Source organism: Panthera pardus, unplaced genomic scaffold, assembly GCF_024362965.1.
Source record: "Panthera pardus isolate Hobbes unplaced genomic scaffold, ASM2436296v1 HiC_scaffold_18, whole genome shotgun sequence".
NCBI lineage: Eukaryota > Metazoa > Chordata > Mammalia > Carnivora > Felidae > Panthera > Panthera pardus.
The window spans coordinates 12,256,179-12,272,178 of record NW_026526743.1 but is presented as its reverse complement, the minus strand read 5'-3'; the positions used below and the strand labels follow the sequence as shown (position 1 = coordinate 12,272,178).

The 16,000-nt window shown below is 48.3% G+C and overlaps 1 protein-coding gene and 1 long non-coding RNA gene across 13 annotated transcripts in view; one reads left to right on the top strand and one right to left on the bottom strand.

Moving 5' to 3' along the window:
• The window catches only part of LOC109260453 (uncharacterized), a 23,796-nt gene extending 7,796 nt beyond the window's left edge, over positions 1-16,000 (top strand). For 2 of the 9 annotated variants that reach the window (XR_008423409.1, XR_008423406.1), the window contains 5 exons: positions 4,092-4,250; positions 5,261-5,402; positions 8,781-9,519; positions 11,298-13,860; positions 15,427-16,000. This is a non-coding gene — a long non-coding RNA (uncharacterized LOC109260453). Of the gene's footprint in view, positions 1-4,091; positions 4,251-5,260; positions 5,407-8,780; positions 9,520-11,297; positions 13,861-15,426 lie in introns of all 9 variants that reach the window. The other 7 variants (XR_008423413.1, XR_008423407.1, XR_008423411.1 and 4 more) reach the window with 7 other exon arrangements.
• ZNF274 (zinc finger protein 274) overlaps positions 3,810-16,000 on the bottom strand; it is a 30,446-nt gene continuing 18,255 nt past the window's right edge. For all 4 annotated transcript variants that reach the window (XM_019438625.2, XM_019438626.2, XM_019438628.2 and 1 more), the window contains 3 exons: positions 6,907-7,007; positions 5,620-5,746; positions 3,810-5,145 (listed from right to left, as the gene is read on the bottom strand). In XM_019438625.2, the coding sequence (XP_019294170.2) occupies positions 4,244-5,145; positions 5,620-5,746; positions 6,907-7,007 (1,130 nt within the window). In that variant the 3' untranslated portion in view covers positions 3,810-4,243. The remainder of the gene's footprint in view (positions 5,146-5,619; positions 5,747-6,906; positions 7,008-16,000) is intronic.

Here is a 16,000-nt window from a genome sequence, read left to right as displayed (position 1 = left end):
GAGAGGTTTATTACCATAACTTTTCTTTCCCTTTGCTATCCATTTCATTTACTTTGGCTTTAATTTTCATTAACTTGAATAAATTTCTATTTTATTATTTTTGGTTTATTGTACTGTTTCTCCAGTTCCTTAAGGCAAAATATTAATTCCTTAATTTTTGATAATTCTACTTTAATAATACAATTAAGCCTGTAATTTTTCCTGCTATACAGCTTAGCTGTGCACCGTTTATTATGATGCGTCATGTTCTCTTTTTTTTTTAATTTTTTTTTACTATTTATTTTTGAGAGAGCAAGACAGAGCACAAGTGGCAGAGGAACAGAGAGAGTGGTGGACACAATTCAAAGCAGGCTCCAGTCTCTGAGCTGTCAGCACAGAGCCTGCCGCAGGGCTCGAACTCACTGACTATGATATCATGACCTGAGCCGAAGTGGGACGCTTAACCAACTGAGCCACCCAGGCGCCCCATGTTGTGTTTTCTTTTTTAAGGGAGTTAGTAATCCAATTTTATTTTCTCTTTGGTTCAAATATTTGAAAGTTATTTCTTAATGTCCAGCAAATTAAGATATTTTTGATAATTTTATTATTTACTCATACTTTTATTAATATATGAGCAGATAAGTCACCTGTAAAAATTTATACTTTAATATTATTTGTTTGATTAAGCACACATATATTCTTGAAATCATAGGGCACAAAAATCCTATATATACATCTATTAAATTGAACTTGTTAATTTTGTTATTCAATTTTTCATTAGGTTTATTTCATATACTAGATATGTCTGATTCCGAAGGCAGTATATTAAATTCTTTCTCCATAACTGCTTTTTCTTTGCTTTGCTCTAATCAAGTTCTCCTTGTATCTCAAATTGATTTTTGTGTCATTTAAGTGCCATTTTTTAGTTGTATATAGGTTTTAAATTGTTATTTCTTCTTTTAGAGTACCTTGATCACACCAAAATGTCTTTATCCTGATCAACCCTCTAACTTTTAATCCCACTTTGGTTGATTTTAATATTGACACATTTTATTTTGTTTGCTTTTGCAGGTATCACTTTATGTGGCACTTTATTTACTTCCAGTTATTCTTTAACATTTTGGTTTAGAGCATCTCAAATTAGAAAGGTGTGACTGAACTTTTTTTCACCTAATGTAATGGGCTCTGTTTTCTTGGGAGGGGAGGGTCTGCATTTTTTTAAAAAATGTTTGTTTTTAATGTTTATTTTGAGGGGGGTGGTTAGGGACAGAGAGAGGGAGAGAGAATCCCAAGCAGGCTCCATCCTGTCAGCACAGAACCCAACACAGGGCTCAGTCTTAGGAACCATGAGATCATGATCTGAGGGGAAATCAAGAGTTAGACGCTTAACCAACTGAGCCACGCAGGCGCCCCTATCCTCATCCATTTCTGCAAGTGCAGCTGTCTCTTCCCCCAGACGTTAGATTTGCACACTTTTCTACCGGACAGCAGTCTTTGTCCCAAGGTCACACAAGAGTCTGAGCTGAGCGTTCTACTCACTCATCCAGACTGGTAGACTTTTCCTACCTAATCAATCTCCACATGTCTGTGAGACTGAGAACCATTCCACTAGCACCAAACTAGTTCCCTTCAGGCTGCCAACCCTAGGCAGAGTGCCTGTTCCCACTCCCTCCCCCAGATCCAGTGCTTCCCAGCGAGATATACCATCCCTTTGGGCACAAATCAGCACCCACTGGTGGAAAATTGCAAATCACATATACCCCCTGCATTCGTTTGCTATTACTGCAGAAACAAATTACCACAAAGTTAGTGGCTTAAACAATACAAGTTTATTATTTTAACATTCTGGAGTTCAGAAGTCTATCACTGGACTGAAATCAAGGTGTCTCCAGGACTGTGTTCGTTCTGAAGACTCTAGGGAATGAGTCCATTTCCTTGCTTTTTCCAGCCTCTAGAGGCCACTCACATTCCTTGTCTTATGGCCATGTATCACTGCAATCGCTGCTTTTGTCATATCTTCCTCTCTTATTTGGATCCTACTGTCTCCTTCTTATAACGACCCTTGTGATGGGGATAATCCGGGATAATCTCACTATTTCAAAATCCTAACATAATCACATCTGCAAAGTCCCTCTGGCCATGTGAAGCACTATTTTCACAGGTTCTGGGGCCTAGCAGTAGACATATGTGGGGGTCATCACTCTGCCTCCCCAAATCCCCCAGGAGATTCAGGCATACTGAGGCCCAATGGCAAACTTTTGAGTGTAATGGCGGGTGCTGCTGATAATGAATTACGTGTGGCTGGGAAAAGATGGGAGACCACCAGCTGCATATATTCAAATTCTGCATCATCTCATCCTACTTTAAGGAAAGTGGGAACTCTTCCATTCACTTCAGAGATAAATTTCTCGGCTTCTAAAGCAGCCAACTGGATTTCAAATTTGGATGTTAAAGTGTCCATAGCCTTGCAGTTAGTGATCCCAAACCTCAGGGCCCCAGATGAGTTACTGGGCAAGCCTACCCTCATCTGTTCACCTCCTCTGAAGGGATGATTTCTCCTCTCCTCATTCACTACCCAACATCTTGCAGCCTGGTCACAGTTTCAGCTGACACCACCATTTCTCATTTCGCTGAGGAAACAAGTCCTCAGCATCCTTTATGACCTCATTTCATGGAAGTTACATGGTGTAACTTCTGCTGACCCTATTGGTGGAAGCAGTCACAAGCCCAGCCACATTCTAGGAATGGAGGAAAGGCAGAGTTTGTGGCCATATTTGAAACTGCCATAGATGTGAAAGCAGTCAGCACACCTCCTTCAGTGACCATCTTCTGGCAACAAAACTGTGTATGGCATTTCAGGATTAAGTGACCTCATTTGAGCACTGTGGCATTCCCCAGTGGACACTGGGCATCATGGTGAGGCCACTCCCCCAAGTAAATGGACATCCCTACATCATCAGTACTTGGAGAAGGAGCTGCTGATGTTCTCCTGTTAAAGATCTCCAAGTGTGTAGTGGGAGGGCAGTGGGGCCCTGGCAAGTTCTTCAGCCCCAAATGTTTCATCTCTCAAAGAAGCTACCATGGAGATGTTATACAGCAGTCATGAGCCCTGTGCCTGATGCATGAAAAGCAATACGACAGCTAGTGTGCCATCACCATTCCCCAGGCACCTGGCCTCTGGGCTTCTCTAGTCTGTCTCCAGCACTCCTGTAGAGAAAGGAGTGAAACACGCTCACTCCAGATGGCATGACTGTGCCTCACCCTTGTCAGTGTTATGATCCCAAGGGCTCTGAAGAGGTGTGCCCTGTAGCAGTCAACTAATATCTGATGAGCATAAGTTCAACATCTGACCCAGAGTCTTAGGACATAGTTTGAAATGTTATGTACAACTTGAGAGAGCAGAGGTAGAGTCATGGAGCAAGGAGTGGATGGGTTGCAGGTTACAGGCTGTGTGACCTGGAGAAAGGATTTTAATCTATCATCTCATGTAAAATGTGAAACACGGGCACCAACATGAACATTCCTGGGAAGCTCCCCACCCCCCCTTGCCGGGGGTTTCCCTCCCTCTAGGCCTCCAATGGTTGGTTGCTTAAGATTACCATTCCCTGAATCGAACATTCCCTGCATCCTGATGATGCTCTGAGGATCAGGGTTAGGATGACCCACTCATCCTAACTCATTTGGAATCTTGGGCCAGAGGGACTGTGGCCTTTTGCAGAGTCTGCTAGAACTGGTCTGACAATCTCCTTCACTTTGTTTTAACACTGCTTATTTTAAGTATCAAATTATTAATGAAAGAAATTTAATAGGTGGAAAAAAACCCACAGAGATTTCTATCACAGAAATATATAGTTTATTTATCTTTGTTCTCTTTTAGTCCTTGTCCATATGCATAAATACCACAAATATAATATCAGTGCACAGACTTTTTGGTACCTGGCTTTTTAAACTTACATTATAAACATGGTCAGGTTTCACTAGTATCACTTTTAATGACCAAATGAGCAAACAAATTATAACAGCAAATCAAGTGAGTGAAAAATTAAATGTTTTTCCAACTTATATTCACTAGCAACAACTCCCCACCAGTTTTCTCATTTACTTGTGTGCAGGGTGGTCTCCCTGGTTGTCCTTTGGTCTTGAGAACGTCATCACTCAGTGCTGCTTTTCATATTCAGTTCCAAATGCCAACCACGCCCGTTCGTGTTACATTGCAGGATCATGCTGAGAAGGCCATGTCTCTTCAACCGGCTCAGCTTGAGGGCTATGAGGTAGGCTGTTTCTTCTTGCATTTCACCCCACTGTGCGTCTTCTGATGCCCAATGAGGTGCGAGCTCTGGGTGAAGGCCTTTCCACATTTGCTGCACATGTAGGGGCGCTCCCCCGTGTGCGTTCTCTGGTGCCGGATGAGATGGGAGCTCTGGCGGAAGGCTTTCCCACAGTCCTGACACTGGTAGGGCTTGGCTCCGGTGTGAGTCCGCAAGTGTTGGGAGATGGCCGAGCGGTCATTGAAGGTCCGCCCACACTCGTGACACTCGAAAGGCCTCTCTCCGGTGTGGACTCTCTGATGTTGTGTGAGGGAGGAGCTCTGAACAAACGCCTTCCCGCAGTCCTGACACACGTAGGGCTTCTCTCCTGTGTGGATTTTTTTATGTACAGAGAAATATCTTGGATTCCGGAACGTTTTGCCACATTCACTGCATCGGCAAACTTGGCTCCCTTTGTGAATTCTTGTGAACGTAATCTGCTGAGTGCTCCGGCTGAAGGCTCTCCCACAACCACTGTTTTCTCTGGCTTTTTCCCCTTTGTGGCCCTTCTGATGAATTTTTACACATGGACCACGCGTCACCTTCTTAACCCGCGAGCCACGCTTGCGCAAGCGTTTCCTGGGCAGAGTTTTCTGGAGTGAAATAGGGCTGGTGACAAGGCCAGTGTTTGCCCGGGACTGGGGGCTTTTCTGAGGGAGGGTTTCTTCCTGAGTGAGCTCCACTTGCTTCAGTGCTGTGTCCAAGACTTCCTGGGTCCCACCCTGCAAGATGTCTCTTGAGGTAGAGGACCAGGTGTCATCCCTTGAGAATTCTTCCATTTTTAGGTCAGGGGCTGGTTCTTCCTCAGGGATGTCAGACTTTGGAGTTAACTCTTTACTTTCCAGTGTAGTCTCCCACCCTGAAAGAACCCAAAAGATACAGATACTATAGAGAGAAAGTGGCAAAGGGGGCTATCAGTATGACATCATCAAGTATTCAGAAGCTGGGTGGTTTTTTTTGTTTTTGTTTTCCAGGTACCGTCACGCGACCTGGGGAGACTACGGAAAGAAGTGAAGTAGCAAAGAGAGGAACACCGAGCTTGGCAGTCAGGGATGGGGCAAGAACAGGGAGCACTCTCCCAGCTCTCTGACTCCTCATATGCCTTCAAGGTGGGCGGTAAGTCAGTCTTTCCTTGGGCCTGATCCTCCACTGTCCACACAATGCCCACCCCTTGAGGTCCAGAGGACCAGTTGAAAGCATGGATGGTGCAAGGAACTCTTGTCAGCATGTCCAGTGCTCACACTGGGCCCAGAGAAGGTGCAGGGCCCAACTCAGGGCCCCTGAGGTTCCCAGTCCCAGAAGGGTGGAGTGGCCAGCACGGGCACAGCCTTACCCACAGACACCAGGTGTCCAAAGGTTTCTAACATCACGTCGTGGTACTCGGTCCTCTGCATCGGGTCCAGCAGCCCCCACTCTTCCTTGCTGAAGTCCACAGCCACATCGAGGAAGGTCACTGGTTCCTGCAATATCACTATGTCTGATCAGCAGGAGGGTCATCGACAGGAACAGATGACCAGGGCCTCCCAACAGAGTCTGCTGTGCTGAGGACACCCCTGCTTTGGAATTTGCTCAGAAACACTGACTTGGGCCCATAAGAGGCCCAGTGGGTCCCCTATCACAAACCCAGAGGCTGGGGCCCAGGCCGGAGGCAGAATCTACTTCACTAAGAGCTACAAACGCCATAAGCAAACTACCTCCCTTGTACCCCAGCCTATGTGCAGCTCATCCTTTCTGTGCAACTTCCCACAGAAGACTGCCCCTCAGACAAGCCCTGCCTGCCAGGCACACTCCCTTCTTCTGGGAACAGCCCCTCTGCCTGTGAAGGAACCATCCCTGCCTTTGTGGATGGTGGCTGCTGGAGGGTGGTGTGGCCAGAGGCGGTGCCAAGATCAGTCCTTTCTGGGGAGCTGGCCAAAACTCTGGCAGGAAGAGGCTTCCCCATGGCACTCTTCCTGGATCTATGGGGGCTTTTTACCCACCAGGGGCAGAGCCTGCTTGAGAAGGAATGGGAGAAAGCAGAGCCATGAGACCAGGACTGGAGACACATTCCTCTCTCATCACGTGGAAGCCCCTGAATACAGTCTTGCCTGAAGCCTATCACAGACCACTCATTACATGAGAGCCAATAAATTCACCCTATGGTTGAACCAGTTGTGAGCCATCTGCAGCAGAAAGAGTCCTGACCAATACCACACATCACTCTGTCATATTCTCTGAGCCTCAACAGTCAGCAAGACATGGCCAGTGCTTTCATCTATGCCCCAGCTCTGGGATATTTTGAGGCAAATTCCAGATATTTTTTCCATCATCAACACCTGAGTATGCATTCTTGAAGGACAAGGGCTCTCTTGTTCTAACACAAATTCAGATGTGGTCTGCATGTCCCTACCTGGGGCTCCCAAGCATCTATAAACACTTGGCCCCTCCCTTCTCCTCCAGATTTCTTGCCTCCCAGTCCCTGTGCCCTTTCTTGGTCTCCACAGCAGCAACAAGGCAGCCCAGCCCTTCAGGCTCAGAAACTCTGAGAGGTCTGCCCTGTGGGAGGCTGGGAGGTAGGGGGAAGGTCACCTCATAGGGGACACTGTGACCAGGGAACAAAAGGGTGACACCCCCCACTCACCTCAGGTGGCGCCTTTGCCGGCCAGGTGGTCATGTTCTCCTCCTTCTCTTCCTGAGGAGCTGTGGTCTCAAGAGAGCAGGTGGGGTCCTGGGCGGGTAATGCTGTGGGGAGACACCAGCACAGGGGATCAGCCGGATGTGGTGCCACTTCCAGGTTGGGGCAATGATACCCACGTCTCTCTCTGGGACCCCTGCGGCCATTGCACACATCCTATCTGCTGTTACTACTGTGAGGGCATCTGTGCCCACCCTTTCTTGCCACCAGCTCAAGTCCCCACTCTGGCTCCTCTTCACAGCCTGTGCCCAAATCCCCACACCTGGTTAGCTCAAGATGCATCACCCTAAGGGTGACTGTAGGGCACCAATGTCCCATTGCTGAGACCCCTGGCCCCACTCCCTCCCTCTCCAAGGACTGTCCCGGATCCTGTCCCTCCTCTGAGACAGCTGCCTCATCTCTCCATTTGCCTCAACAGCTGGCCTCACACTGTTCCTCAGAAGGAAAGACCCCTTTTCTAGCCTCCGAGTATGTTGTCTCTTTGCCTTCCTTGTCCTCTTCCTCTTTGCCTTCTTCCATGGACTTCCTCTGACCCCCGGGACTGGACCCACTCTCATAACACACCCATCTAGATGAGAATTTTATCAAGTTTCCTCCACCTTCGAAAACCATTCTGCCTGGGCTTCCAGCCCCTCTTAACCACAACTCCTTCATGCCTGACTCTCCTCATCTATCGCTGCCTGGTACATGGTCTTCCATAAGGATGATTACACCCCTGCTCTCAAGGGGGAAACACGATGTGACCCATTCTGGCCCACCAGGCTGCCACCTCCTCCTGGCCACAATAATTAAGTCTGAGATGAATACAGGGCACAGAGCTAGACAAGCAGAGCAAAAGAGGCTTTTGTTAGAACATTTCCGTGCAGGGAGGCTCCCTACGGAGACACCCTGCCTGTGAGTGAAGCTAACGGAGGCCAGCAGAAGTATGATAGCAGAGAGAGAATGAGTCCTGAGAATACTACAGAATACTACAGGAGCCCCTGGGTCCACCCGTGCCTGAAGTCACCCTGGGACTTTTTCAGTAAATTCTCCTCCCCCGGCATTCACAACTGAGAGTCGCAACTAACTGGCTGATAATGAATGTAGGATTCTCAGGGTTCTCTGGAAGGCCTCTCTTCCTGCCATCCACTATAATATGAATTGATTTTATTCTCCCCCAAGGTGTGAAATGTAAGACAGACTGGCTTTTGTCTTAGGGGCTTCCCAACTGTCTCCTTGGTACCTCTATCAGTTTCCTATTACTGCTCTAATAAATTGCCACAATGGTGCCTAAAAGCAAAGTTGCTTTCCTATGATTATGGACATCAGGTCTGACGCCAGCCTCACTGCACTACAATCAAGCTGGTGGCAGGGCTACCTTCCTTCTGAGGCTCTAGGGGAAAATATGTTTGTCACCTTTGCCAGTTTCTGGAGGCCAACTAAAATACCTAGCTCCCAGCCCTTCCTCGTGTCTTCTCTGCCCTGAACTCTCGTGCCTGCCCCATCCAAATAACACAGTATAATCTCCCCACCTCAAAATCTTCAATTTAATAAACTGCATCTGCAAAGTCAATTTTGCTGTATGAGGTTACATATTCGGGTGAGCAAGTGCTCCATGGAACTCAGCCTGACAAATCAAATTTCATGGAATCTCACCCCCAAACGTACTCCCATCCCAGCCCCCCACCGCTGTCAGTCTTGCCCAAGCCACCACACCTCTCGGTGGGCATGGTAACAGCTCTGGGTGGCCAATCTGATTCTCATTTTGCCCTTGTTTTTTGCCCACCAACCATCGCAAACTGCAACCTGGTAAATCTTTTTTTTTTTTTTTTTTTTTTAAGGTTTATTTATTTATTTTGAAAGAGAAAGACAGCACAAGAGCACAAGCAGGTAAGGGGCAGAGAGAAAGAGAGAAAATCCCAAGGACGCTCTGTGCCATCAGCACAGAGCCTGATGCAGAGCTTGAACTCACGAACCATGAGATCATGACCTGAGCTGAGATCAAGTCAGATGCTTAACCAATTGAGCCACCTGGGTGCCCCCTGTAAGGGTTAAATTGTAGTGTAGGGCTAACACCTAGCTTGAAAAAATAACAGCTTTGTTCTGACATTGAAGGTCAAGAGATAACAGCCTTGCTTTACTCTTGTAAATTATGCTTCATACTCTTGTAAATCAGGCTTCACCAACTAAGGAAACAAAAGCTCAAAGAAAAGAGCATCAGAGGCAAGGTCAAGGAGATCCACTGGTTGCAACTAAGCGGCAGAAAGTCTAAAATAATCACCTCATCTGGCAACTGTTTCTAACTCATCTGGGAACTGTTTCTCTGTTCTGTTCCCAGGTGATGATAAAACGATGTGATCGGCCATTAAATTATGAAGAGTGTTGGTCCTGATCGGTCGGCCTTGCCTCTCATTGCAATGAACTTTGTTGTGACTGTCACTGGTGTCCATAGCATTCAGTTTCAGGAGTCGTGTGGATGCAACATTTGGTGCATTGGCCGGGAAAGTTAAAGGTCTGAAACAGGGCCCATTCCCCAGATTGCTCTGCCGACCCCTGGGAGGAAGCTCGGGATTGGGAGAGGTAAGGAATTCTTGGGGCGCGCCATTTGAATGACTCAGGAGGGTCTGCCTGACGCAGCTATAGAACCAGAGTCAGGGATCCTACCGGGACGCCGGTGGACCCCATTAGGTTTGGTGTTTGTCAAGAAGGATCCTATTTTCAGGTGGCTGCGATGGCCTACTGGCCTTGAGATCTCGAACTTGTGTTTTCTTCGTGTCTTAATTGTCTTCTTCCTGTTGACTGGCTGTGCGTCCTTGTCAGTTTTGCCTATCTTTGTCATCGTCCTTGTCAGTTTTGCCTATCTTTGTCATCGGTCAGAATCAGACTACCCCCACCCCGCTGAGTCTCATACTAACCCATTTCCAGGAGTATAGGAGAGCTGCCTCAGTTTTCAGCCTCCACGTTAAGAAGCCAGTCCTTCGAACTCTCTGCGAGGTGGAATGTAACAGCTTTCAGGTCGAATGGCCTCCACAGGGGACCTTTAACCTTACTTTGGTATATAAAGTTCGTGATATTGTCTTTTCTAGGCACGAAGACCAAATCCCATACACTGGGGCATGGAGAACCCTCATCGAAAACCCTCCAGATTGGTTAAAACTTCTTCCCCTTCCCCCTCGCCTCCCTAAAGTACAGGCTTTGCCACTCAAAGGTCGCCCATCTGGAGCTCAGAATAAGAATCTTGATGAGACTAAGCGGCCGCCCCCTCTATCACCTGCACAGGAGGGGGGTAAAAAAAAAGGAACTTACCACCCACCGCCCTATAGTTCTCGCCCAAAGAATACAGGTCAAGATGCTTCAGATCTGGAGACGAGCCCGAGTCGGGACACTCCCCTGAGCCCGTCTCACACCCGGTCAGGGACTCCCTTCCATCCGCCTCCCGCTGCCCTATCCCTTCTTCCAGGGCCACCCCTGCACCCCTGCAGGGTGATGTCCGACCCTTTATGACTTATGTACCCTTCTCCACTAGCGACCTTTATAACGGGAAGCTTCAAAACCCCTCGTTCTCAGAGAAACCCCAAGCATTAATTTCTCTTCTTGAAACTCTATTTGTGACCCAACAGCCAACCTGGGATGACTGCCAGCAGCTCTTGCAGGTTCTCTTCACCACTGAGGAGCGGGATAAGATCCGTCGCGAGGCCCGGAAATTAGTGATGGGGCCAAACAGGCAACCCACCGAGGATCCCGCTGGATTCAAGGAAGTTTTTCCTTCCTCGCATCCTGAAAATTGGGACCCAAACACTCCTCACGGTAGGCGATCATTGACCCTATTTCACCAGACTCTACTGGGAGGTCTCTGAGCGGCCACCCGCCGGCCCACAAACATGTCTAAGGTAACAGAAGTAATTCAGGGGACCGAGGAAAGCCCCTCAGCCTTCTTAGAAAGGCTCACGGAGGTGTACCGCACCTTTACCCCTGTAGACCCTGAGGCACCTAAAAATAGAAGAGCATTAAATTTGGCCTTTGTCTTACAGGCAGCCCCAGACTTGTAAATGGACATTCATCCCACTGTACCCAACCCTTATACTCTCCTTAGTTTGCTTCCCCCTTCTCAGGTATATTATACAGTTCTGGACTTAAAAGATGCCTTCTTTGCCATCCCGCTGGCCCCACAAAGCCAGCCACTATTTGTATTTGAATGGACTGATCCTGAAAAGGGACAGCTCACCTGGACGCAACTCCCCCAAAGATTTAAAAATTCTCCTCTTTAAAAAAAAAAAAAAAAAAAAAAAAAAAAATCTCCTCTTTTTAATGACGCCCTGCACCAGGATTTAGAGCCATTTCGAATCTCCAACCCGCAGGTAGCCCTATTGCAATATGTTGAGGATATCTTGTTGGCGGCCCCCTCTCATTTAGAATGCCTGAGTGCCACCAGAGAACCCTTGAGTCTTTTGCAAAAACTGGGGTACCGAGTGTCAGCCAGAAAAGCGCAGATCTGTCGTACTGCGGTGACCTATTTAAGTTACAACCTTAAAAAGGTAAGTGCTATCTCGGTGAACAAAGAATTCGGGCTATACTCGATATTCCTCAGCCTAAAACTCGCAAACAAGTTCGCGAGTTCTGGGGGCAGCAGGCTACTGCAGAGTATGGATACCTGGTTTTGCTGAACTGGCAGCCCCTTTGTACGCCACTCTCAAGGGGTCTCCGCAGTCCTTCACGTGGGGGGAGACTCAAACTAAAGCCTTCCAAGCCTTACGAGAGGCTCTCGTGACCCCACCGGCCTCGGCCCTGCCAGATCCCACCAAGCCATTCCGTTTGTTTGTAGCCGAAAAGGGGGGGGGTAGCCGAGGGAGTTCTGACTCGGAGCCTGGGACCTTGGCGCCGACCGGTGGCCTATTTATCCAAGCGGCTGGACCCAGTTGCTTCCGGGTGGCCCCCACGCGTTCGACAAATTGCCGCCACCGCGCTCTTAGTTGAAGACGCAGACTAACTTTGAGGCAGGCACTGTCTGTCACCGGGCCCCACGAAGTGGAGGCTTTACTGCGGGCTCCCCCAGAGCGACGGCTGTCAAATGCTCGGATTACCCAATATCAAGCGTTGCTACTCGACCAGACCTGAATACGTTTTTGTGCCCCCACAGCCTTAAACCCAGCCACTCTGCTGCCCGAAGGACAAGGTCCCCCTCTGCACTCCTGCCCAGAAACCTTGGCGACGATCTCGTCCCTCCGCTCCGATCTTATGGACGTTCCTTTACAGGACCCTGATATCAGCATGTTTTCAGGCGGCAGTAGTTTTGTGTTTCAAGGGCAAAGGCACGCCGGGCGCTGCAGTGACGACGGACCGCGAGGTTTTATGGCAACAGACCCTTCCCCCGGGAACTTCAGCCCAGCACGCAGAGCTCATCACGCTAACAAAAGTCCTCAAACTCGGAAGAAACAAGCCAGTTCATATTTATACGGACAGCCGCTATGCTTTTTGCAACCGCGCATGTACACGGATCCATTTACCAAGAGCGCGGTCTCCTCACGGCGGAAGGCAAGGCCATCAAAACTGAAGCTGAAATTTTAGATCTTCTAGCAGCCATCTGGGAACCTGCGAGGCTGGCAATCATTCACTGCCCGGGACGTCAGAAAGGCGACTCCCTAGAAGCAGTCGGAAACCGCCTGGCTGATGCAGCAGCCCGAGAAGCTGCCCCAACTAAAAGTAAAAGTGCCTTGGAGCTACCGATCTTGACCGAGGGAGCCCAGTTACACTCCTAAAGATTTGGAGTGGGTTTCAAGAAAAGGGGGAAGTGTGACGCCGGGACAAAAGTGGTCTCAGGATCCTGAAGGTAAGATCCTCTTACCCGCGGCACTCGGGCGGCGCATGGTGGGTCAGCTCCACCAAGGGACTCATCTGGGAAAAACGAAGATGGCGGAATTAGTGCGGAAGAAGTTCAGGGCGCAAGGGCTGGGAAAAGAGATCGAAGAGGTGGTTGAAAGGTGTGCAGGTTGCGCCCAAGTAAATCAGGGTGCGAGTAGGAAGGTTTCAGAAGCTAAAAGAGATAGAGGAACTGAGCCAGGCCGGTTTTGGCAAGTAGATTTTACTGAAATTAAACCAGGGAAATACGGATACAAATAACCTGCTTGTTTTTGTAGACACCTTCTCCGGGTGGGTCAAGGCGTTCCCCACTAAATCAGAAACGGCTCAGGCGACAGTTAAGAAATTATTAATGAAATAATTCCTAGATTTGGGCTGCCTCTGAGCATAGGATCGGACAATGGCCCGGCCTTTACGGCGCAGGTGTCCCAGGGTCTAGCCCGGGCATTGGGACTAGATTGGAAATTACATTGTACATATAGACCTCAGAGCTCGGATCAGGTAGAAAGGATGAATCGGACCCTAAAAGAGACCTTAACCAAATTGTCCCTTGAGACGGGCGAAAATTGGGTTGACGTCCTGCCTTTTGCCCTTTTGCGAGCGCGTTGTACTCCATTTGTCAAGGGATTTCCCCCTTATGAAATTTTATTTGGCAGACCTCCACCTATCCTGCCGAGGCTAGGAGGCGACGTAATGGAACAGTTGGAACAGGACCGCTTGCTGGCTTCACTCGTGGCCCTGCAACATGTACGAAAGGAAATAACCAGGGCCTTAAAAGAAGCCTTCGCTCATCCTCCTGTTCTTCCCCACCCCTTTCAACCAGGAGATTTAGTCTGGGTCAAGAGGCACGAGCTTAAAACCCTGGAGCCGCTCTGGAAAGGACCACACGCCGTGATCCTGACTACGCCCACGGCCGTGAAGGTAGATGGTGTCCGAACCTGGATTCATCACTCTCAGGTTAAAAAAAAAACAACCTGTGTGAAGGCAGGAACACCCGAGACTGATACAGAACCAGATAATGAACAGCAACGGAAGGTCCGAAGGCACTCAGAGGATCCTTTAAAGGTAATACTGATGCGGGCATACTAATAATAATTGTCCGGGTTTGTATAATGATAAGCGTGGGGGACTGTACGGAATCGCATCCCCTATCTTTTTGGCCATACCAACGGGAACTCAGGGACACTGTCACGGGGAAGGTGATAACATCTAATACCTCTTCCACTGTGCCTTGTTTTTTGTTTGGTTTATGCGACTTGGTGGGGGACTCATGGGGGACTTTTAATTACTAATTATAAACAGCCAACGGGCTTCGCTCCTCCGTCCCCGAAAACCCCTATATGGTTACCTATGGACGTGGACACAGGGATCAAGAACAAAAATTGGCTAACATACCAGGGTTATACGGTTGCCCTGCAAATAGAAAGGTCGAATGTGAAGGAAAAGGCCAGCAATAATTGGTATCAGAATTTATTCTCTTGGTCCCCCTGGCTCACATCACTGCTCACCACCATAGGTGGGCCACTGCTATTATTACTTCTCGGGTTAACCATCGGCCCATGCATTATCAACTGGTTAGTACAGTATGTCAAGAGGCGAGTTGGTGAAATAAAAATTATGATGATTAGGTCCAACTACGTCCCCTTAGTTCCTAATGATGAATCAAGGGATTGATTCACTGACAAGAAAAGGGAGAAATGTAAGAATTAAAGTGTAGTGTAGGGCTAACACCTAGCTTGAAAAATAACAGCTTTGTTCTGACACTGAAGGTCAAGAGATAACAGCCTTGCTTTACTCTTGTAAATTACGCTTCATACTCTTGTAAATCAGTCTTCACCAACCAAGGAAACAAAAGCTCAAAGAAAAGAGCATCAGAGGCAAGGTCAAGGAGATCCACTGGTTGCAACTAAGCGGCAGAAAGTTTAAAATAATCACCTCATCTGGCAACTGTTTCTAACTCATCTGGGAACTGTTTCTCTGTTCTGTTCCCAGGTGATGATAAAACGATGTGATCGGCCATAAAAACTCAGTACCCCAGCTGTTCGAGGCCGCACTCTTATCAAGAGTGTTGGTCCCGATCGGTCGGCCTTGCCTCTCATTGCAGTAAACTTTCTTGTGACTGTCACTGGTGCCCATAGCATTCTGTTTCAGGAGTCGTGTGGATGCAACACCCCCAACCTGGAAAATGTTTACTCTGTCAGACAATACCACATGTCCCTAGAGCTCATGGACTGGTTCCCACTGCTTTACAGTAACTCTTCCCATTGCTTTAGGACAACACGAAAACCCCTGCAAGGGCCCTGCCAGCCCTGTCCCCTGCTCCCTTCTACCATAGACCCACCCAATTTCTCTCGGATTTTTTTTTTTTTAAATTTTTTTTTTTTTTTACATTTATTTATTTTTGAGACAGAGACAGAGCATGAATGGGGGAGGGTCAGAGAGAGGGAGACACAGAATCTGAAACAGGCTCCAGGCTCTGAGCTTTCAGCACAGAGCGTGACGCGGGGCTCGAACCCACGGACCGCGAGATCATGACCTGAGCCGAAGTCGGCCGCTTAACCGCCTGAGCCACCCAGGTGCCCCTCGGATTTTTGAATATACTGTCATTGCTCCCACTTTGGGCCTTCACAGGCAATGCTCTCCTGCTCAGCACATCCTTCCTGCCCCCTTCTTAGTTCCACTCCACACCAGGTGTCAGCTACAAGCAACTTGCCTCCAGGAGCCCCACCAGCACCCTTGGGTTCTTCTCAACCCCATCATTGTCAAACGCGTATTCATTTCTCAAATTCCCATCATTCTTACTGGGTCTAAGGCTTGTTGAGCTCATGAATCTATGAATCCTGTCTTGGTCACCACTTTATCCACAATTCCCACTCTGGGAGGGGTGCCTGGCTGGCTCAGCTGGTAGAGCATGCAACTCTTGATCTTGGGGCTGTAAATTTGAGCCTCATGTTGTGTGTGGAGATTACTTAAAAAAATTAAGTTTTGGGGTGCCTGGGTGGCTCAGTCAGTTAACTGTCCAACTTCGGCTCAGGTCATGATCTCACGGTTCATGGGTTCAAGCCCCGCATCAGGCTCTGTGCTGACAGCTTGGAGCCTGGAGCCTGCTTCAGATTCTGTGTCTCTCTCTCTCTCTCTGTGTGCCTCCCCTGCTCACACACTCTCTTTCTCATAAATAAATAAACTTTAAAAATTTTTTTAAAAA